At 36.1% G+C, this 25,211-nt stretch overlaps 1 protein-coding gene across 16 annotated transcripts in view; it reads right to left on the reverse strand.

Moving 5' to 3' along the window:
• The window catches only part of ASPH (aspartate beta-hydroxylase), a 124,389-nt gene that overhangs the window by 36,208 nt on the left and 62,970 nt on the right, over positions 1–25,211 (reverse strand). For all 16 annotated transcript variants that reach the window (XR_008235353.1, XR_008235354.1, XM_052788328.1 and 13 more), the window contains 4 exons: positions 18,951–18,992; positions 5,836–5,924; positions 3,627–3,713; positions 374–524 (listed from right to left, as the gene is read on the reverse strand). Coding sequence is in view for 14 of the 16 variants with exons in the window: in XM_052788328.1 (XP_052644288.1) it covers positions 374–524; positions 3,627–3,713; positions 5,836–5,924; positions 18,951–18,992 (369 nt within the window). In the remaining 2 variants the exon portion in view is untranslated. The remainder of the gene's footprint in view (positions 1–373; positions 525–3,626; positions 3,714–5,835; positions 5,925–18,950; positions 18,993–25,211) is intronic.

A 25,211-nucleotide genomic window follows, 5' to 3' on the forward strand; every position in this document is an offset into this window, starting at 1 on the left:
GTTTATTCTGGGTGTGTTTACTCTGTGTATGCCATTAATTTCCTCATGATTTCCCTCAGTTTCAGTAGAAAAAGAAGAACATTTTCTTCTTTCTCTGTCAATAAAAATTTTTGACCACCACCCATCATAGCTTCTCATAGCACCTAGTGCATTGTTGCCTACAGGCACTATTATCATGTGCCTACAGGCACAAGCAATTATATACACTAGTTCCATAGAAAAATTTTAAAGAATTTAAAATAGTTTTCATAAACATTTAAGAGATTAGGAACACAAGTCCTACCAAAAATTCAATGGAATTGGCACTTTCAAGTCCTTAGTGATCTTTTGAAAGTCTTGCTTACACAACTTTCACACCGCCCTCAAAACTTACCAAGAAACTGTTGCCTGTCTGCTTCTCGTTTCAAGCTCAGTTTTATCAGATCTGAAGGGACATTTGGCAGACTAACCACCTCATCATAGGTGTTGATAGCTTTTTGCAGCATCTCATTACTTCTCATTTTCTCAGCTAAGTCATCTTCAGACTAGAAAGAACCACAAAATCATTATTAGAACACGTAATAATCCATTAGTCTTAAAAATAACTGTTTTCTTAAAAGGCAAACTACGCAACTGTTAGACTATGGGAATAATTTTAGAATTATCTTTAATCTATATAATTTTGGCATAACAATGGAAAACTTATTTGGTTGAGCATTATGGTAAGGCAGATTAGAATTACTGTTGATTCTTGTTTCCTGCAAACTGTTTGAAAGCATAAGTATGAGAAAATTTGCACCTAAAACATACATTCACACAGATTTTTCGTTAGTATTTGTAGAAGTCATAATTTCTGCTTTTGAAAATAAATGAAGCAATCCCCTTTTAATAATATGGAAGAAATGTAAATTGTTGCCTATGGATTATTTGTATACTAAGCCTCACACTGGCAGCAATACACAGGTCAAAACACACCAACAAACATTTCTTTCATATATTCTGACACAAATTTATTACACTCTTAGAAAACTGATTAGGAATTGGCTTTACTTTTGCAAACGTTGATAGAATATCTACCATACAACTCTTTCAGAACTTAAATTTGTTCATCAAGTTCAGGAGCAGAGCAAAGGATATATGAGATCTCTACTGTGAAATTACAGCTTCAGTGAAGCTAATGAAAGCTACGACTGATTTCACCTGTGGTGTGACATTTTCATAATTTGTTTCCACAGCTAAAAAAAATAAGACTGTATCTCAAATGCTGAATTTTTAAAGCATTACTTCGAATCGTTTATACAAATGCATGCATTGTCATGTGTTTAATGCATCATTCCCAAATACTTCTATTTTTATTGGCTTATGTTCTTTCTTAAGTCAATTAGTGGAGCAAGGTGCAGGTGCATCACAAGCACTGCAGGTGCAGAAGCTCTTATTGGTCTATCTATATTCACTGTTGTATCATCATACACATTAAATGAAACAGCTTCAACTGTGTTAGCTGTATACACTGTAGTAAATATCTAGAATCTTTTCACTTCTGTCTATTACTTTTTTCCTTGAGCTACTTTGAAATTGAGTATGGGAAATGCCAAACAACATGGTTACTCAGCCAAACAGTTGATCAGCCAGTTTTTAGAGATGATAACTTCAGGAATCAGTTTTAAGAGATAATTTATTTTTCTGTTGTACATTCACTAGGAAATTTGTTTTTCCTTTTTTTGAAGGAATTGCAGGGCAAAAAATTAAAAGATACATAAGGAAGAGACAAAAATTGTCAGCATAAAATCTGCATAAATTCACCAGTACAGATGCTATAAATCATATAAGGAGGCTTAAGACCTCTCTACTGTTCTTTTCAGCCTTAAAGGCATTAACGATTTCTGTAGAATATTTTTCATCTGGCCTAAGTGTAGCTCCAGATATCAAATACAGAATTGCTCACGTTTCTGAAAAACACTTTAATTATGAAATCTTCTGCAGAATTTTGGGGAAAACAGTTGCCTTTTAAGCTATTAAAAGATCCAGGAAAATTAATCCTCATGTCTTATTAGAAACTGAAGCTACAAAATTAGCATGTAATGTTGGTTCATGGTTCATAGAAATGGAAAAGTACACTCTTGTGGTGAATTCCTGGCCTTTACCCTTACTCTTTTCTGCAGTTTTACCTTTAGTTTGTGATGAGCAATAGCAAATTCGAATGCGTTGTGTTAGTATAAATACCCATTTAAAAGTAATACTGTGTTACAATGTAAATCCTAAGAATAATCCATCTGTCAGTGAAGCCCATGATTTTCCCATTCCTTCAAACAGCTTCAACTTATACATACTGGATTCGATAAAATTGTCATTGGTCATATTGAGTGTTCAGTAAAAAGACTAGTATGAGCCTATAAAGGCTACTGAAAATGGAAATGAATTTACAGTTGTTTTTATACATTCCCAGAAAGTGTATGGTAATTATGACTTCGGATCATGGTCTGTCACCTTTTAAGCACTACTAAAGTAGTAGGTGGTGACTACAAATTGTTGTAAAGGGCAAATGAAGTTGTGTCATTGAGGGGGGAATTCTGAATGAGAATAAGCTTCACAGCTGGCTTCAATGATCTGCCCTCCTCCCTAAAAGCAGTGAGCTAATGAGGAGGCAGGAAGCACATTGTCTTAGGTATAATGAGTAGATTCATTAAAAAAAAAAGGTAAATATTAAAGGTGTAATTTAACAGAGTTAAGTCCATCACCTATATGAACCAAAGTGGTCTCCTACTGTAAGAAGGCAAATAGTTCAGCAGACTATTCCTCACATAAAGCACTGAAGTTTTTGGTCTACTATGTATCAAGTGCTTGTGTGATAGTTTTTTGGATAATCACGGCTTTGGTTTTAGCATGACTATTATTAATCAAGTGAAAACTGGTTGTGACTCCAATTCAAGTGCCTCATTAATTGTGTAACAGCACAATTCCCTTCTACAGTGAGGGCTTCACTTTGCTCATCTTGATTACCATGAGTTCAAGCAGTCTTTTATTACAACTAGTGCAGTGGGATTATCCTACTATTTATGAAAATACAAAAGTAGTATGAACGCGGAGCTTATTTTCTGATGCTTTCTTTTTTGGAGGGGAACACCTGAAACAGAACTCGCTCCACAAGAAAAAGCTACTTAAGCCTCCTTGCCTAAGAATTTGTATTCTTTATCCTTTAACACTCCCTCTATAAAAACTCCAAATCCCCTTCCCTATTCCCACTAGGCAAAAAGCAGCATTTAGCCTAGAGCTGACTGATATGTTGATTTACCAGCTGCAGCAAACAGTGTGTAACAGCTAAGTTCTGCCTGTTGTTCCTGCACTGGGACATTAGTTGAGATTTATCTCTTACCGTTCTGACAGTTTTCATGAGATCTACAGGATGTATCTTATTTTTGTGTTATTTACAATACTTCCCACTAGACTAAAGTTAGACAAAAGCTCCCAAAGTAATTGGGGAAGGATCACGGACTGAAACAGATACAATATGACAGATCACATAATTCTTTTTTTCCCTAGGAAACATCCATAAAATTATAAATGAAGTCTGACTGGGGTTTAGAACTCTATTGTTAAAAGAGGTTTAATTTTACCTTTTTTAAAATTTATGGCTTGTCTTTTAGTACCTGTGCTTTCCCGTATCTTGCTCGAGGACTCTGTGGATATTGATTCACTAATGCTTCAAAGGCCCTTAGAGCTTCTTCAACTTTTCCCTGGAAAGTAGAGGTATTTATCAGCAATTCTATCTAATAAAAATGCTGAAGGATGCATGACCTAATAACACATTAGTTTCCCCAATTAAAAAACAAAAACAAAACAAAAAATGCAGACTGAATCAACAGTTTTCACTCATATTTTTGTTGGGATTGCCTGCTTATTTAAGAGAAATTCGTTGTCATTATTTATGAAACAATATTATCTGCTTTCTTTGGTTAAAATGAATAACATTGTTTTTCTTTTACTCACTTTCCCTTTCTTGACTGGAAAAAATGCTGAGATGACAGTAACCTGTCCATATAAAAATGTAAAAATTCTATTGCTAATAACAAAATCCAAACCGAATGTAACACAGAATAGAAAGGAAGTTCTGGACATATGTGGAATTTTCCTCTCTGCATACCTCACCCGATGAACAGTACCATAACTACAGTTTTTCTAGGGGAAATGTGGTAGACTTATCCATAGTGTGTGGCTGTTTCCTCCAAATGTTTTGCATAACGATGTCCCTCAGGACACCTCACATGTACTCTGTGTCTCTTCCCTGTCGCATACAAAGTCTGAATGTAACTATGGTATTCTCATGATTGATGCTGACTAGCAAGTAAGGATGGAAGCTGAGAAGAACCAGCTGCACTGTTAAATAGGAACTAAGCACTGCCTGGCAAAATTTGGCATCAGATCTTGCTGCCGCTTCCAATTCTTCTTACAGCTTTATAAATACGAGTGGACTATTACACACAACTGTCTTGATATCTTCAAGTATTACATATGTCTGATTTGTTACTAAATTTGTCCTGCTTCCTGCAAGACAAGCATGATTGTCTGCAACTCACCAAGAGACACAGGCAGGAAAAGAGCCAACTGACCCTATAGGCTCATCGAAAGTTTCTGTTATGCCTTTCTCTGATCAACTAATTGTGTAAGTAACACGAAGCATGGAATTACTTTTTATTTTTGTATTCTAACATGTAAACAAGGCTCCTAGTGAAGAGCAGCAGCAGTGGCAGCCTGAGGTTAGTGCTCTCTATGTAGTAGCCCTTCAGCCCCATCATAGACCTGCAGGAGCTCTGGGGCTGCACAGACGGCAATGTAAAGCTAAAACTGCACAGTCAGTCTTCTGAAAATCAAGAACAATCCTACACCTGCAGTGATTATAATGGTTTTTATTGTACTGTACTGAAAGTAGCGTATGTCATTCCTCAGCCATCTCAAATCCCAGGTACAACAAAGACCTGCAGTTGTTCTCCATGTGCTAGGAATGTCTGTGAGGCATATCGGAATTTTTACAAGATTTACATCCAACACTTAAGGTCTCTCATTTCTAACAGTCACATAGTCTTGCTTCACTATTCAATCTCACATCTGGAAAAGGGACATCTCTGGAAAGGTCTTGTTTTCTGAAACACTCAAATAAAAGAATAAAATTGGAAATTATCAGAGGAGATGACTGAAGAGTTTTTGTTTATTGTTGGGGGTTTTTTTGTTTGTTTGATTTTCATAGTCAAGTTATTAAATTCAGAACTACCAAGATTGACTGACTGACTGATATTAAGGTCTTGCTGCCACTGGTAAGAAGCAGGAACATCTGCTTTGTGCTCTAAGCAGCTGTACGGGAGCAGAGACACTCACAGGACACACACAGAATCCCAACAGAAACAAAGCCTACCTCAAAGATTTGCATCTAATGCTCACAAAGCATGTGAACACTTACTGAGAGATCCATATTAACATGCTTACAGTATTTAAGTTCTCTGATAATAGTTGACTTCAGTACTCAAATGGACAACAGTGATAGGACAGAACTAACCTGGTTCTGTGTGATTAATTTAAGCAGTTTTCTTGATGATAGGAATTCAACAGTTAAGCTAAATATTTTCAAGGGTAAAGGTAAGCAAACACACATGAACAGACACACACTTATGGCTTCAAAAAATTTAAAATAAACTAGCCAGCAGAAATGAAACTTGAAGGACAAACATGCACTGAATATTTAATTTTAAAAAGTTAATTTCACAGAAAGCAATCTAAAAGTAATTCTCCCTTTTCAAAGTTAATTTTTGTTCTATTCATTTTTGTCCACTGTCTACAGTCCTGAGTGAAACATTCAAAACTTACTTTTTTACGTAGTTTTTCTGCAGCATCTAGTTCAGCTTTAATGGTCTTATCAAACTTGTTTAAGAGCTTTGGTTTCTTCTTCTTTTTAGCTAGAAGAGATTTAAAAAACACACAGATCATTACCTCTTTCATATTTCACAGCAATTGTTTGGAGTAACCTTTAACTAGCGACTAGTACTGTGCTGGTAAAGTGCATGATTTTCAAATAAGGCATTTTCAACTGAAAAGAAATTAATTTCTTACTTATTACAATCACAAACTCCTGTATGGAAAAGCAATCTTCAAACTGAATACTTTGCAGTCAAGTTTTTGATAAAGCATTTTTCATCTCATAGTCAAGGATTTTTTTCCAAACGGTTCAATTGACATGGAAGAACAAAGAGAATGGTTATTTATATGGTATTGTGAAAAATATCATTACCAGGACATGTAAGTAATTTCTGAAGTTTTGCCTATCTTTGTCTAAAGCAATTAAAAGAGTTGATAGCAATTATAGTTACTCAGGGTAGGAGGGACTCTAAAACTCATGTAGTCCAACTTCCTGCTGAAAACAGGTTCAACGCTGAAATGTCTGATCAAGACCGCTTTAAGTGATCAAGCTTCCACAGCTTAGCAAACTATCATACAGTAGCAGAGCAGTAGGAGTATGTAGTAAACCAGCCTTGAAGTAAATAAAGTAAATTGCGTTTGAGCAAATTGAAGTAAATTGTGTCAATTTAAACGGCTATTTACTTCATAGCAATTCACTTTTAATGTCTATTTGGTTGCATTAAGTATACTAGATGTTAAAAAAATGCAAATACACTACTGAAAGATATGACAGCAGATAACTGCTTTTATCCCTATTTGCTATAGCTGAACTTTGCTTTTTTTTTTTTTTTTTCCATTAGAAAAAACCCCACCTTTTCTGACACAAGTAAGGGAAATATATATTGGCTGATACAAGTAACTACCAGTTATGTATATCAGTAATTAGTAGCACATATTTTTGCTTAAATTATGCATTACTGTTTTTTCCCCTCTATGGGCAATAAGTCATTAATAGCATGAAAAGAAGTAAAATTATTATTTCCTTTGCAGAAGTTTAAACAGGGAATGCTGTAACTGGTATGTGTAAAGCTAAACCCAAACACCATACAGCTTAACATCACAAGACTGCTGCAATGCTGTAGCAAGTATTTTGGATAACAAGGTATTGTAACTAGCCGTGTTTTATTCTGCCTCCCAAGTCCTCGGGTGCACTGTCAGGAATGACAAGAGCCACCACATGCTACTGGAAGCTGGGCTCATGGTTCATTAAACAATATTTTCTGAGACTCTGATCCTACACAGAGCTTTAGGCAGACAAATCACTTCATCTACATTAAACCTCAGAAAATGACCAATGCCTAAGTTAATACTAAACCAATATTAACCCCATCCAAGCATTAGAGGATCTCATGAGTCTGAGCTGCTTCTGTATGAGAAAAAAAACAAAACCCTTGACTACTTTTGATTCTTTCTGTGTAAGATTTTTACTGTCATATTCAGCACTGAACTGAGACAGCTCTGCATGGAGAGAGTTTTTCTTACATTACCTTTATAAACTATTCTGCAGCATTGGTATGCACAGTTAAATAGATGCTATTGCTTTTCAGAGGCAGGGGGGAAATAGAATTTAAGCAGGATTGAAGCTATCCTACAAAAAAATTCCATTTACTTATTCACAAAGGTCTTATGAAGCTTTAAATAGAAAAGTGTATTAAGATCTATAAAGGAAAGGTACTAAAGAAGCAGTGCATTAGGATTATTATATCCCTGTTGATCCTTCTTATAATAGAAGCGACTGTAATTTTCTAAGGCATTAGGTACCAAGAAGTTAAGAAGGAAAAAAAACTGTCTGACATACAGGAGTTTACTCCTTTTTCAGGATAAACCACCAAATAGCATACTTTAACATATTGGTTTTGCTCCCCTAAACACTTCAGGTTTTCATTGTACCCTATGACTCAAAATCAAGCATTTATACTCAAGCACACAATAATGCACTTAAGGAATGCAGTTATCATGGAACTGAACTCACCAAAGAGATGCTTTGTTTTGGGTTTGTTGTTTTTTTTTTTCTAATATAATAATATAGATGGTTTTCATGTCTTTTGTTCATTCCCCATAGATAATACAGTAGAAATGCATTTCAATCTGTGGCCAGTTCCAGTCTTGCTATGTCTTAATTTAATATTATCCATTTCACAGGAAAGCAATGTCTTTACTGCATTTTCATGCAGTTAATGATGATAATGATTAAGTAGCACAGCACTGGCTCTGTTCCAAGTGTTCATACCCCTTGAATCCAGCAAAACTCACAGAACCAGCTCTCATCATGAAAGCAACGATCCCTCCACCCCACACCTTGAGTCCACGGTCACTAACAGGTATGGTCAGAAGTTTCTGACATAACGTCACTGGGCCTGAAAAAGTCCAATCCATAACATGCAAAAGGTTTGTTGGGTTTTGTGGTTTTTTTCTTTTCTAAAAATACGCCAGCTCAGTTTTTCAAGAAACCATTGCTATTTCTAAGTCCTGGCTTGCTCAACAGCAGGTGTGGATGAACCCAGAAGCATCAGCCCAAGGAGCCAATAAAAGCAAGTGTCCCTGAGGACTTTTTAGGTTGGTTGAGCTCACAGATGCTACGTGAAACCGTCATTTGTTGTTAGCAAGAAAACTGAGGCATGTCAGTTCCTCTGGGTACATGATCTGGGGAGCTTCCAGCTGGACATCACCACCAAACACTTGGCATGTTACTGTTCTCCAAGTAGGAGGCCGTACATACAAGAAATGATGTAAACCACAACTAAAATGTCAATTCTCAGTTCTTACAGCATGAATGAAAATCTGTATCCAAGACTGGCCAGTTACACAGAAACTGTGTATTCAGTAAGGGAGGACAGCTATTTGTCAGCTTTCTAACTTACAGTATTCATGGGAAGACAGAGTCATTTGGTCCTTCTCAAACCCAGTAAGCATGGCAACAGCGAGGTTCCTTCAAGGCAAAGGAAAGAAACTTTCCCACCCACCAAGAAACTCTTATTGCCTGTGGGACACTGTTTCCACAATTCCTTTAAGTTTACAAGGAGATGAGACAGAAACAGCTCAGAAGAAAAAGTGAATGAAAATCTTAGAAGTCTGTGGCACAAATATATGACAACTTTCCCCTCATATCTGACTTTGGTGATGTGTTGGAAGAACCTTTTTGCCACCCTCCATTACAAAAAAGTATTATCTTCTCATTTTCAGTACAATTATATATCAGCTCTAGATCAGCAGGAGATCAATATGAAAAGCTGGAAAGGAGCTGTTAACAGAAATGTTATTCAGCTGCTAGGCACCAATATAACAGTAAACAGTATATAACAAGCAATCATTTTCATCTCCCATTCTAGTCCTATGTTAAAGGATTCACCAGGGAGCTTTCAGTGTAACCATCAAGCATTCCTCTATATTAACCAGATAGCCTGCTATCTCCCTGCAGGGGTATTTTAATAAATTATCCATTGCCTTCTTCTAGTGTAATAATCTTTTAGCAGATGTGACCCAATATATTAAATTCAATGTTACAAAGAAGTTAACTTATCTGTTTTCAGAGGGAAAAAAACATGTAATTTTTTTTCAGTGACTTACAGATTTCACCATGTAGCTGAAGTAATGCACGATCACACAACTGCTAGGATGATTTGTGGTCCAAATCTGGTTGAGCATTAAAATGGTGGTAATTCTTTTATATATCATACTATGGTCTTGCAAGAATAATACTTAGAATTTTCAATAATGGTCTTGGATGTAAGGATAGGCTTTCTATTAGGATTGCTGTCATAGGACTGCTGAAGAGTCCCTCAGAGAAAACAGTTTTCGCTGTCAAAGCAGCAAGCTAGGAAGAAGTCTTATATGAAACTCCATGCTGGTTCTTTCTGTTGTAGAATAAACAATGGCCAGTGACGACAAGCAATCTCATATTTCTCTTCTGTATTAAGATACAGAAGAAAAAAAAAAAAAACCAAGAAGGAAAATATTTTGGAAATGGTAATGTATTAAATGTGCAGTAAACTTAATAGCCTGCAATGTCATCCAATGAAAGATGATAAAATAGCTATTTTATATACCTATTTTGGCATATGAAAACTAAAATACCAGGCATATTTTATGTTTTTATGTTGAAAGGCACCTTGTCATCACCAAAAGCAGTAATAGTCTTTTTCTACAAAGGACAGAGAAATACCTTTTGAAAAATAATGAATGCACTGCTAGATACTCTTTAGACCACAAGAGCATCATGTGAAAAATAAGCAAAAGTAACCAAATTATTAAAGGTGATTGAATCACTTACTTTTGAAGAATGGTTTAAAAATATTTTGTCTTTAATTGTGCGGGGGGGGGGGGGGGGCAACATTTACATCTGAACAAGCAAGAACAAAGGGCAAAAAGGTAGTAGTAAAGAGTTTGCTACTGGAAGAGGGGTACATACCACTCTGTAAGAAGTGGCTACAGAGATGAAAAGAATAAATTATTTTCTATATCACCATAGTCAGGACAAGGAATAAAAGGCTTAAAATTGCTACAGCAGAAAATTTGACTTGAACATCTGGAACTAGTATCTCTGAGCAAGCACAGAAGAACATTGCTGAGGATAGTCGGTGGAATTCTAATTACTGGGAATTTGTAAGAACAAGTTGTACAAGCACCTGCCAGGAACAATGCACACAGCTGGTAAAGCCTTTGGTCAACAGACTGGACAAAGCTTCAGTGTCCTATGTAGTCTTATTTTCTACAACTCCTGTAATATACTGCTATACGTCAATGCAATTTAGTGCCAAGACTATAGTTACACAGGGAACTTCCATTTTCTCATTTGTTACTTAAAGAAATTCCCCCAGAAGCTCGCTGTGCCAGTCATCACTGTGATGGAGACTCCTCCTAGCCCTATGCCAGCAACAGAATGTTGAAGTTCAAAAATAAATGGATCAGTTGCATATTATCTGATCTAACAATCATGCTTTTATGTTCTGTAGTTTTTACTAAACCGCTAAGCTTCTGGTCATCTCCCTTCTCTTTCCTTCTGTCATCCTCTTCTCCAACCTCTCCCCTTCTCAACCTTGATGCCCTACCACATTTTTTCCCTTTCATTTCTACACTTGCTCACAATCTGTTCCTTGGTCCAGCTCTCCCTATTTATCCCCAACCGGTTCTTAGATATCTGTCATCTTCCACACACTTGCTGCTCATGCCCTTCTTCAAGGGTCTTTTCCCCTAAACTCCCTTGCCCCAAATCCCCGTTACTGACCATCTACTCTACTCCTACTCTCCATCTCTGCTGCATACTTCAGAAAATGATTAGGACCATAAGTAGTCATCAAAGCGACTCAAGGAAAGATGAATGCAAGTGACAAAGCCTCTCTGCTGTCACATAATTACATGTGCCCCATACCAAATGGTGCTAACAGAGCATAAGTATCCCTTTGTGAGAAACACTTCACCTACTTCTACACATGGTGCAGCACTGTGTTAATTACCTGCACATTACCACAGCCTGAACAAGAAGCAATACAACTACTTGCCTCAGCAGCAGTACCTCATGGCATAGATCTTTGCTCTCTAGCTAGAAGTTCATTCATTTAGTCATCACTTGAAAATGTCACCAGTGCAGCGACAACTTAAAATTAAGACAACTAAATTTAGGTTTCTCTATGTAGACACCTAAACCCTGCTGTAATCTTTAGAAATCTAGTCATTACATTCAATGGAGCCTAAAAAGTGAGTTCAGCACAAACTAAACACCTACTCGGTGGTTAGCTGAAGGCTCCACTGAGTGTATAGACAGCCGCTGTATATAACGCAGTTTGTACACCTCACCAGCACATGCAGCCACATGCACATGTCTTGGTCTGGAACCGAGTCCCATTCAGGTTGTTCTCCTCACTCGTTGACATTACTGTTAGTTGATAACTCTTACTCCTGCAGGCTGTTTGGAAGCCAGTAGCGTGAACACTGAAGGACTCAGGAAATGGCTCATGCCTTCCTTTCAGGATCTGATCTCACAGAAAGCTTCAGAGCAGTGAAGGAATAGCATCAGAGGAAATCCTGCTCAGGTCTAAAGATCTAGACCAGAATATGCCATCCGCTTTGAGACAAGTGGAGATACAGTAGCAAACAGGGACTGGGCAGGGGACGGATAATGAAATTTAGTGGCCAAACTCAAACGTCTCTCCACTGATTATTAGCCAGCATGTGCATGTGTAAACTAATATTTTGTAGCTGTTAATACTACATGCTCTTGCAGAGGAAAAAATATACACTAAGTTTGCAAGAAAAGCTTTTTCTTTTTTTCATTTAAACACTGGAAAAAAATAATCAAAGAAATGAGTGCAAAGTACATCTTGTGAGCTATGGAATCTTTCTTGAAACCTTCCAAAATCAATTTTTAGAAAGGCATTTCCAAAATGAGTTTTCCTAAAGCAAAATTTCATCTAAGTGGTGTAATTTCAGAAAAACTATAAGTGATTAAAACCAGTGCCTTGTGATAATTACCAGTGCTATTGTTAGCTTTTTCTGTAAAAACAAAAGGCTGGTAAAATTAAAAAAATTAAGTTCTGTAAATCTGCATCTGAAGCAGATCTGTCTTTTTCTCTTAAGTAACTGTCCAGACAAACAGCATCAGGCAAAAAATTTTGCAACTTCTTTGTGGATTTTATTCACAGAATTATAATGCAAACATAATTTATTAATACTTTACAACTTTTAATGCAAAAAGCTGCCCAAAGAAATAACAATCAAGGAATGAAACTTTTCTAGAATTTCTAGACAAATATCCTCAAATGATCAAATGTCTGTATGGTCCTGTATAACCGAGCAGAACACAAGGCTTGAAGTTGGTGTAACATGCCAAGTAAGCCAATTATGTTAATGCAGTAAGTGCATCCAAACCAATTACATGAAGTAACAAGGAAAAAAACATACAGAAAAAAAAAAAAGTGATGACTAGTACATAGCAAAGAATTGATTACATCTGACTATAAGTCCAAAGCAATCCAGAACAAACTGGTAGAAATATTATATCAGAAATAACTAGTAATAATACCTCTGTAATGGAGCAAATGAATCCTTTGTAGCCTCCACAGAAGAGGGGGCAGGTAAGTCAGCTCTCCATTTCACATTTTCATCTGAACTACAAAACATCAGCCAGGCTGAGGAAAACCTCATTCTCCTAAAAGAACAGACACTGCTGACCTGCCTGATTAGACATCAGCCTGATATCTCAAAACAGTTAATACTTCATTAGCCAGAACTGGACAAAAATATGGAACACTATCATAACTATCTTTCATGATTAATATGCTTTTTTTATCCTAAAGATACACCATGCACTTGGCATTTTAACAAATAGCAAGTTACTTTTAAGTGGGTCTCTGATATTGTCTACACTGTAAAGACTTCAACTAGTTGTTTTCTGAAAAGATCACTTAAAGGAGGGGGTACATTTAGCACAACACATAGCATGAATTGGTCTGTCCTTGCTGACATACTCTGAGCCTCTGATCAAAGGATACATGTACATTTTTGTTCCTGAGCAAAGTAAGAGGGAGATAATATCATGCTGCTATTAAAAATCCCAGAACAATTAGTGTTTATCTCTAAAAACCTGAATGCACTTTAATACACTTAACGCAAATAATCTCTTACTCCTGTGCCTTGTAAAAAGTTGGGAGCAGATATTCTACAATTTTGTGATTTTATTCTGACACAATAGACATGTCAGGAGGAAGGACACCACAAACAGAGAGCTTGTTAACCGACGTGCAACTGTGGCCAGGAAGAAATCTCAACTGGGATTAGCTCAGGCAGTGTTCCACCCATTCTTGCTGCCCTTTTCTCCTCTTCCTCCTATTCCCTTTCCTAAGTCCTCTGCTCTCTTTCTTATGTTTGGAGCCTAGGAAAAGTGGTGGAGTGGGAGGGCAGGCTTACCTGCTGCACTGGAGCTGGCACCTTGGACCTCTCCTGTGCACTGATAGTGACGACTGACATCCTGGTTGCTCTAACTTGGAGGTCTGGGAGGAAGGGTGCCTTCCACATAGGCTAAACTGTCTTGCTTTAAAACGTTTGGAAACTAATGCTGTAGGATTCATAGTCAATGGAGAGGGGCAGTTGCCTCCTCTGTAATTATGAGAGTCCATATTACACTATTAGCATGAGTATTTCTTGTTAAACATGTCTTCTAATGAAATATTTATTTCCTCAGAAATGGCGAGCTGATAATGTCTCCATCTCTCCGAGGGTGTGGGGAGAGAACATGAGGATACAAAGACATTGCTTCCTATCTAACAAACCACCTCATAAGTGGGGTTTAGTTCTTGTCATTGGATTATTTATTTATTTATTCCTATTGTCATTATAATGTTAAGGGAGCATTCCCAGTGGCTTCCTCTATCTTGCATCTGCTACTACTGGCACATAAAACAGAAAGCAGCTAGGGCTCTGGCTTTTAGTTAATTACTTCATAAGGCATAAGGATTCAAGACAAACCATGGTCTTCACAGCCACCTTGAGGACACATGGTCCCCAGTTTTTTAATTGAAAACTACACTGGAACAATCCTGCTGCACTGACTCTACGTTGTGCTTACCACTAACAGATAAGTTTTACTTAAGTTTTGAACAAAGTTTAAATAAAAGCCATAACTATATAGCTGTAGAGGTTATAACTATGTAATGATGTCTCCTTATTTCTCTCCCACGTTGACAAAAATAGACAAGTGGGGGGTGCCATCTCTAAACCTAATCTGAAATAAAAACCTCCTCATGTGACACAGTCTCATAGTCACTAGCAGCAAAGGCTCATCCTGCCAGTTCTCCATCTTAAACTGTCAAAGTCTAAGGAAGTAATTTCCAGGAGAGCCATAGGCTTTGTTTTCTAAATACCCTCCTATCCCTGCTGCGATACAAATTCAGTAGTATTGCTCTTGGCAACTTGCGGACAGGCACCTTAAAAGACAATGGTAAGTAGATACTGACAATCATGGTCTGTAAAAGTTTTCTAATTAATTTTGTGACCTTCTGTTTTACTAATTCCCCCCACCCCCTCCCTCAAATACTCCGACCTTCCCAGTCCAAGTTTCAAAGTTTCAGTTACGGGCTGAAAAACATACATATGTATTACTAAACCAACCACTTTTACCTGGAATTCAAAATTTGCTCAAGTAATTGTCCTCTCTCCTCATACGAGGCCCGTATCATTACCCAAATTAGTTTTTGAAATTGTGCTGCCTCTCACTGGGCGCTCGAATGAGAATTTGATGATGATGAAAAAATCCTGTCATTGTCCTGTTGTTTGGGAAGCTCATTAGGTGAGATACAGATAGCGTAGGTGATCCACTTGTTTTATGGGCTTCTACAAATGATAACTTAGAAGTTATAAAAACAAGTAACTGCATCTAGACAATTTAAAGCCAGTAGCGCTACAATAATTAAAAGATCTTTCTAAACTGTACTGGTATAACAGGCAAAACCTCTATAATCAACTTATCTGGGGAAGCAATCAGACAATAAAAACTGAGGCATTTTAGGCACTAATAAAGCTGTGGAATCTAATGACTATAATAAAACTTTAGCTGCAGTTATTCCAGAACAATTTCCCTTGCAGTAAAAAGTATTTTACAGGTTTTTCTGTGTGAAATTACTGTTGGTTGGTTACATGTTGATCATAATAAACATCCGCAGAATGATAATTTTATTTTTGGCATGTATTTCCATCATTCACCTCTCCCTTTCATCATGAAGTCTTTTGGCTTCATTCAAAGGCTAGAATCAAGCAACCCTTTGACAAGACCAGAAATAAATTTCTTCATTGGCTTTCTGTACAAATATACACACTAATATTCTAATGTCCTATACTTTTAGTTCAGCATGGTGTTATGCAGCAGTTTTGGACATTGAGAACTACACTTCTATGACGTACAACATTGGTCATTCTGCCCACAGCTCATATGTGATGCAGGCTACAATTTAGTATGTAAGTAAATCAATAGGTAGTATGTATACCCTTAAAAGTAGAGCTTGCAAGGGTGGAACTCAGCCCACTTAACTTGAAGAGGTGACAATGCTGGAGGTGAGCTAAGCATGTAAGCTCTTCCTACAGCCAGTGGGGCTCTGGTTAAGGTTCTCAATGGAGTTTAGGGGACAACTCATCTCACCCTGCAGCAAAAACCTACATTTAGCTAGAAGAACAGCACTTTAGCCACCACAGGTTATACAGGTTATATCTCTGCTGGTACCGCAATGGAATCCTACATATCCTATTCAAAGGTAAATACCTCGAGTAAACCGAGGTGAATGTTGACCCTGGTATCAGAATGACACTTGCAGGGCCACTTGTGGAATGACATTGTCCTAAGCCTGGCTTATGTATACCTCTGTCCCTGATGCAACACAACTGAGTGCTCCAACCAAACAGCATTTTCACTTTCATGTTTTATCAGTTTTGAAAAGTGAAAAATTATTATTGCAATGTTGCTGATGTTCAGTGTATGAAAGAAACATGGTCATTGCAGAAAACGATTGTTCCAGTTTTTATATCCATTCTTCACCAATATAAATGAATATTCAATATATGCCAATATAAGCCAAAGTAGAAGAATGAAACTCCTTACTTAAATTTAGATTTTGTTAGCCTGTGATCAAAACGAACTAAAACCACCTTATTTGGAAAGAAGTCTTATGGATGTGGTATTTATGCCCTGGATTGTAATACCTGTGAAACATTTTAAAGAATTATTTCTCAGATTCAGCTGAAACATCCATCCCATTTAAATTACTTCTGCAAGTATAAAGTCTGATCACATTCTTAAGGAGAAGATAAAAACTCCTCAATTAAAAATAACAGAGAAAACTTGAAGTAATAGTACACTACAAATGAGTTTCGTTTAGTTTTTGTTTCTTTAGAGGAGTTTCTGGAGGAGCTTCTTTTAATACAGAAGACATTTCAGTGAGACTTTTAATAAACAATGAAATATTATTAAAAAACTGACATTTACAGAATTTTTAAGACATTTTGTTAACAAAGTACTATGAAGACTGCAGCTGTGAAAAATGTTAAAGTTGTAAGATCCACTCAAAGCTGTAACTAGTTTCTGCACAGAAAACTGTGTTTCCGGGCTTGTATGTTGAAATATCTAAAACAAACAAACAAAAAAAATGCAGACTTGCACATACATCTCTGTGCGCTGTCAGAACCATATGCAATCCCTAAACCCAAGCCAAACATGAATTTTCAAATTCCCAATTCCTTAGATTTCTGAGTTTTCTACATATACCAGACAGCCACAGTACAGTATTTTTTTAAATACAACTCTCATCAATTTATTCCTGCATCTTATTAGGGTAATTTAAAATAAACCAATTCAATAGTACTTCAAGCCACTTTCTATGACTAGAATATCTATAGCTAGACACTTTTATTGAAAGTGAGAACTTACACAGTTCAAACTGTGAAAACTTAAGACAGTTCAACAAAATCCAACTTGTTTGAAAACCACACAAGCAGTTTAGCTATAAACAAATTTCATAAAAACTGCAGGGTTGTTTTTCCCTGTAGGATACAAAATTTTATCAATTTAACCTGGAAAACAAACCCAGCCCTTTTTCCAACTTATAAAAATCCTATAGTCTGCAATGGCAGCACTCAGCAGAAGCATTTATTTAGTTGCTCAGTGTTTAAAATGGAACAAAACCACACAGCACTTTGGGTGCAAAATGAAAGTGGCTCCACCTTGTCATACTTTCAAGCCATAACATTCTCTTACAAGTTCTGATGAATAAAGCTGCATAATAGTAAATCCGTACATTTTCATTTTCTTACACAAGCTAGTATTTTTACCTGTGAATGCTTTTTACCCATACTGGACGGCTATTGTATGTCATTTTATTCTACTGTTCTAACAGGTCAATAAAACTAATAGTGCATAATGGTGGGTTTTACTACTATCAAGTATGTAAGCCCAGTGCAGTAAGGTATTTCCTGCCAAACCTATCCTTTTATAAATGGAAATGCGGATATAATTGCCTTGCTTTCCAAGTAAACCGGCTAATGGAATGTTTACTTTTAAAATGTAATGCTTACATTTGACATATTGAATACTAACATAAAACGTTTAAAGTTTGCCAGTCGTAGAAACTTATATTTAAAATACAAATACACAAAACCAAAACCAATAAACCTTACCAAAATATCATAAAAGTGGCATTGCTATGTACTCAAATATAAAATAACAGCCACATAGAAAAATGGAAACAGAGAATGAAAAAGGAGCAGTAGACACCAGCGGAGTCACTGAATCCCTGTTCCTCCATCTAGAAGCAGTGCTGGAGCTACTTAGAGCAGGCACTACTCAGTAGGCCGTACCCGAGTGAAAAGGAGGCAGGGCACAGGCCCTGAGGTTCTTGTGTATTGCCAGCTGTACTAATGTAGCTAGCGTCAGGTACAAACTGTGATCCCAGTGAAGGAGACTGTGCAAGCTTCATGCAGTAATAGGGAACGCACGGGGCCAGCACCAATGTCATCGTAGGGAGAACAGATTCACGGCGCCCTTCGCAAAACCTCACTTTTCCACCAAACCTGCCTCTGCGTGTTCTTACCTAAACTAAGCCAGACATACACCCTCACTGCACAAGGACTGATTCTAGTGCCACCTGTCTCTCCAGGCTTCGGACAGTAGGCAGTACTGAACCTGGCTTTTGGGGCCGTGCAGCCCAGGTTGCCTCTCACCCACAGAGGCCAGAGGAGCCTGGTGAGGCTGTGTCCTCCAGAGTCCTAAACTAGGAGTACAACACTAAACATTTTACTCCTGAAATGGCAGAAGTTTTTAACAGCAGCCTGCGACCACGTAAGAAGGGAATACATTGATGTCAGCTTTGGAAACAACTGTGCGTTTACTTACAAAAGCAGATAAACTGGAATTGAATAAACATCCAGAGTGTACCTACATAAGATGTACAGGAGCCAAGCTTCACTACTATTTAATCCGATTCAAATCGGTCCTCCCAGAAAGCATGCTTTTGAATTTCAGAAGAACAGAATGTTACTTTCAGACTTACCTTTTTCTGTTTTGTCTTGTTCAGTTTCTTTTTCACTTTTCCCTACAATAGTAAAAATATAATTTCACTGAAATACATTTATGGTAACAGTTTATGATAAGAAAGAGATACAAGAAAATTACAGCTTATACTGAGTATAATTGGGCTAACAGGACTTTTTTGTTTCATTTTTATTTTTTAAAGTAACCATAGATTACTGTCTGAACTATATAGTTACATAAAAGGTCTTTCTCTGCAGATGCCTCAAATATTACGTTATTGCTTCTGTCACAAAATATTTCATAACTTCCCCCTTTTGATATTCGGTAGATTTTGGTGATACACATGATGCAAGCTATTTTGCTAGAAAAAAACCTGTTCACTAATTAAAAACTCTTGGGAATACTCGCTTAATATATATATTTGATTAAAATCTAAACCCCATGAAAATCAGTTGGGAACCTGGGTCTCAGAAGTGGCTTGAGCACTTGGAAGCTTTTGTCTTACTTCAACTTTTAAAATAATTTAACCCAGGTGTTTAGTAAACATCTGAATGCACAGGTAAATGTTAACTAAGCACAAGACAGTCTGTAGCAAAAGACAGACTACATACTGTACCAAAATCATGTATGTGTATATCTTGAAGGTGGTACATATAGAGACAGGCTTATCCTCTCCTCTTTTTCTCCTTTCTAAACACTTTTTGATCCTGCTCTACTCTATAACATTTAAAGCATCTTGCCTCACAATTCTAACATTATTATTCCGTTTCCCGTTTTGTCCCAATAAGCTTCCAGTATGTCTTCCCAGTAAACTTAATAGAGAATACTAAGAGAGGTCAGTTAGCTTTTCAGTTACAGTTATTTTCCCCTCCAACATATACTCTTTAATTTTCAGGTATTCTTATATATAGAAAAAACAATTTCTAAGTCAATTAGAGACATCTTGTCAGAATACTCAATCTTCACATTTTTTTAAACTGACTGCTCAGAAGCATTACATTGTGAATAAAATACACCATGCTGAAAAACATTTCTTTTTTCATGGAGAAACTGGGTTATGGACACACATGAAATCAAACTATTTCACATTCTAATTTCGTCCTTTACTACAAGCTGTCAACTGCTACTACTGAACGTTCAGACAGTACGACTCTGATTTTTATATTCAGCACAAAGCAGAATGACTATTAACTTCATTATGATATGGTAAATTAAATAAATATGGTCACATTGAAAGTCATTCACCTCTTCAATTACATCATAAAATCCAGATTGTCAAGTAAATTGAAAGGAATGACAACAAGATCTATAGAGTCAGGTACATACTACAGGATAACTTGGAGAAGGAATATTATTACTATAACAGTGTGTTAATGAAAGCGTTGTTCAGTACTTGCTAAAATGCTGGCTTTTTTGGTTTGGTTTGGTTTTTTTCACATACCACACAATAAATAAAATGGTCACGTCTATTTGTATGTCATCAGAAATACTGTATTTTAAAAAGAGCAATAAAAGCAGCTCCAGATGTGACACAGAATAGTTTACTCATATTTCTACTATTTTTACCAACTCAAAGTACATGAACAACTCATTACAGGACAGTAAACCATGATACAGCATGCTGCTTAGCCACCCATTTTCCCTGTATGTTTCCCCTTATCAGCAACACTGATATTCTCACCTGACTCCTTCTCTCTAATTCCCTCTAGGTCATTCAGTGACCCTCTTCCACCCGTCTTGGACATTCATATCATTTCTGCAACTTCTTTTCCATCACAGGAAGAACAAGGTATGAGCTCATCACTCTAAAGCCTGCTCCTATATCCCATTTCTTGCCCAGCTTAACATTTCTTTATTACTGAGGCTCATGCAACATATAACATACAGTTGTCTATACCCATTTATGTACTAGGATCAGTTCTCCAAATTCTCTCCCAAACTTTTTTCAACCTGCATACTGCTAAATTAGCTGCCACTGAATTCACCAAAACCTCTCCAATGATCTTTAAATGCTCCAGCTTCTCCTAGGTAGCTGCTTTTGAAATTCATCAAAACTTGATCTTGTTAGCTCTGAAGATCTTGTTTCTCTCAGCTCTCACCATACTTAACTAAGAATTCACTTCAGCATCATATTCGGCACATACTGCTTTGTTCCCTGCACACTGATCCCTAGCTTACTTTGGTGGTGCAAATGGTTTCAATTATGCTATTTCTGACAAAGGTTTAAAAGTGTGCTGTCTCAAAGACAGGGATATGATAGTAAATCCTGAGACTATTTTGTCATCAACTTAAACCAAATACAGCCAAACAAAAAATTTTCTTAGCTCTTCAAACCACTCTCATCCTTTACTCAATTTCTCTGTTTTCAGCAAAACAAATCTAGATAAAAATCATAGACAAAACTGTTTAAACCAATCTCCACAGGCTAAGACTGCTACCACTGTGTAATGTATGCACCAAGTATCCCCAAGAAAGTTTCTAATACAAAGAATAAATTTTTTTTCATATTACATTATGTCTAAATATTTGTGAGTGTGTGACAATGACCGAAGTCACAACTGAAATGTATTTCAGACTCTGTAGATTTTACATGAATCCCAATCAACACTACAAATGTACAATACAATTTGTTATCTACATATACATAATTTTTGACGCACTTAAAAAAAATCACACAATGATATTCAGTAAAAACCATGACATTTTTCAGTATCTTTCCTATGTTCGCTCTTATCTGTTTTCTTTACTTCTTAGAAAGAACAGTGTCACGATTTACCTTTTCAATTACTGAGAATGTCAAAAAGTCAATTAAAATTGTAGTAAATTTTCAATATTAAAATAAAACTTTAGTATCCTTCTCTTATTTAAACTTTGCTTTCCTTATTGGTATTTCTTCCTGTGATTTCCAAAAAAGCCACTGAATCCAAGGTTTCTCAGATTCACTGAGATATAGCAAGAAGCAATGTAGCAATGTGAAAATATAAAGAAAGATGTAATCTTTTGACTTTTTCTTAAACTACACTTCTTTACTCAGCAATATTTCATCATAAAAAAATAGAGGTGTTTGAAAACTGAAAAGGTCAAGAAAGATTTTTCTTTTCAAACAGAACTGCACAGACACAACACCCTTGCTAGATTTCCGATTTAAACTATGGACCATAACCTAGAATATTTCTCTATGAAAGGTAGGTATCATACCTCCCACACACATTCGTGTTTGTTGAAGAATGCTATCTCATCCATTTTAAGTTACAAATAGAAATAATGTAATCATGGGCAAAATTCAGGCCAAACGGGCTACAGAATAGCTAATACTCCAAAAGAAGAAACACAACACAATTATAGAAGATGCAGACCTGAGTAATACCCGTTTCCCTCACATAATACCATCCAGAAATAAAAATTACTTCTACTTGCTATATGTCTTCCTCCTTGTAAATAATTCTTCCAAATATAAACTTTCAAAATTATTACTTTAAAAAATAATATCAATTAGTGGCTGAGGCAAATATTTTTCCCCACAGTTAATATCTACCACGTTTTGGAAAAAATAATGACACTAGAAAGACAAAGATATTCTTCTGTGTTTTATTGCAGCCAAACATTAAAACAGATTAAATATACATTTTTTTTAATAGTCTGCTTGTCCTTGCTCAGCTTGGCATATTTTTGTAAACATGAAGCACATAAAGTCACATACCCAGTTACAAAATACTTAAAATTTGATCACAGCATAATATACTCTCACAGTCCCATAATTCTACAAATAGGCTGCCACTGTTATATAAAAAGTAATCCATTCACCATTCTAAATTATTCCCAAGCTTCTTCACAAAATATGGCTTTGTAAAAATTATTGCTCTGCAATTCACAATCACAGGTAATTTTACTAGAATATCCCATCCCAAACCACATCACAGTCTAATAATATTATTGCTTTCCTGAAAAGTCTAAAGAAATGACTTTGGGACATCTGTGTTTGTTGATCAGAGGTAACACTCACTGATGTGGAGTCTTACTGAAATCCCAAACAAAAAAAGGCAAGCATATATGAAGCCCCTTTCACTGTAAATGTAAGCAAGTAAAAACCTGACTTGAAAATAGTGTTATAGAAATTTAAAATCCAGTCAACCAAAAGGCAACCACTGTTCAGGTTACTAAATTGATTTCTCTTCTTAAAAATTTATCTTATTTTATTTCTTCTAAGCTCCTGTATCAGCCTTGGCAATTTCCTAAAATCACAGCAATTATTCCTGAGCCAAAAAGTAACACATGCAAAATGCCAAAGAATAAAATATGTCTTCATAATTGTGGAACAGCAGCATAGAACAGGTAAAAAGTACACCTGTTACATTAAAATTCTAAATCACTTGAAGTCTAAATTTCAGACGTACCATTTACAAGAGCATTAAAGATTGTAGGTCTTAAATTTTGATATCCTATTTTTCTTGAGGTTGAATTTCCAAAGCTTTTTTCTTTTTTTTTCTTTAAATAAAATTTACAAGTCAAGTATTTACGCAAATTTGACTTCTTAAATACTTCACTGAATATAAAGCTTACTAAATCCAGCTTTGAGATCGTTAGGTTGGTGGGCAAAACATAAGAATTTTACTGAACTCAACCCGATTCCAGCAACTCAGTTTTATTGCAGTCTACACTGACTCCTGCCAGGCTATTACGTAGTTTCTAGACATTTTTGCTTTACAAATCAAATGTACTTAAATAAAAAGTTCTAATTCACACATAAAGGGTTTCTGAAAAAAGTAATCTGCCCTTTTACTAGTATGAATTAAACATACACATTTTGTACCTTGTTAGACTATTTTAAAAATCACCTGAAATTCATGTAGTGTAACTGTTGACATAACATCAGTGCAAAGAGATATAAGTCAAACTTCACAGCATAGTGTGCGCCTGATTAGTGTTTTCAATAAAATGCAGTTAGGCTGTATGCTATATCAGCAGTTATAAAACATTTAAAAATTCATAATATTATACGTTTCATTTGACCAAACTGCTCTGTATATACTGTATGAATCCACAACAAAAGATATATATTAAAATCTGAAAAAATGTACTTGCTGCTACGTTATAAATAGAATATTAACAATTGTTTGAACAGCACATATGAAATGCAGCTCAAAGTTGCAACTCTGTCACAAACACAGAAGAAAAATAATGAATTCACTAAACTTGACCAAGAAAAAAAAAAAAATCAGACAGGAATGTAAATTAAACATCCTAGTGTTAAAAAAATCTTACTAAAATGACAGTTGGCTACAACCCATTTACAATATCTTAGTGTTCGTTCCCCAAACCCTGAACTGCTTGGTAATTACATCATAAGAACTATTACAACCATCTGCTCCCCTTTTGTAGCGTATGGTTAGGGCTGGTCCTCCTGATGTAGGGACTTTTCTTTTGAAGCTTTAAGTATCTGAAAAAATAAGGGGAAATCTATATTAAAGGACCAACCAAAACACAACTTACTCTAAAACAACAACAACAAAAAATCTTCAATGCTAAAAAATGCAACTTTGTATCAGACTAGTTAATTTGAGAGAGCTATCATTTCTAGGAGCTACCATAATTAATATACACAAAGTTGCTGTATAAAGTGGGAAATATAAACTTTTAAATATTTACCTAAGCAGTAAATTTTTTCTCAGCATATGGCACTTCATTTACCTTGTAAAGGAAATCTAGGCCATGTCACAAATACATTAAAACAATTTTTTTTTTTTTTTTTTTAAATCAAGGACAGTTACAATTGGAAAAGAGGAGCCAGGGAATGAGGAAGGGTCAAAGTTGTAAAGTGGAAACTTCTCTACACATAAGGAATTTCAGCAGTTGATAAATAAATGTAGGGTTATAAAAATGTCAAGGATACAAGATGAAAGGGGGGCGCGGGGAAGAACCCTTAGATATTTTAAATCTGAACATATACAAGGGGGATCAAAATCCAAATACAGAGAGTAAAGGTATCCCCCAAACTGTAATATTCTTCCTTAAAATATGTCTCCAACAAGTACCATTCTATCACAACCACTGCAATTTATGTGCCACTGTAAGACAGGATTAGCCAAAAATCCAAAATCAGTAATATTTCAAGCTGGCCTACCATACCACTGAAGTGCATTAGTTTTCAAAAATACAGACTGTAACTGCAGTTAAGATAGCCTACTGCTGGAAAGCAATCTTGGTAATAATTTTAGAAGTAAACTTAGAGAACTGGGAAATAGTACCTACAGATACCTCAAGATGCAGTTGCCTAGTATTT

This window comes from Harpia harpyja, chromosome 5 (genome assembly GCF_026419915.1).
Source record: "Harpia harpyja isolate bHarHar1 chromosome 5, bHarHar1 primary haplotype, whole genome shotgun sequence".
In the NCBI taxonomy this organism is placed as follows: Eukaryota; Metazoa; Chordata; class Aves; order Accipitriformes; family Accipitridae; genus Harpia; species Harpia harpyja.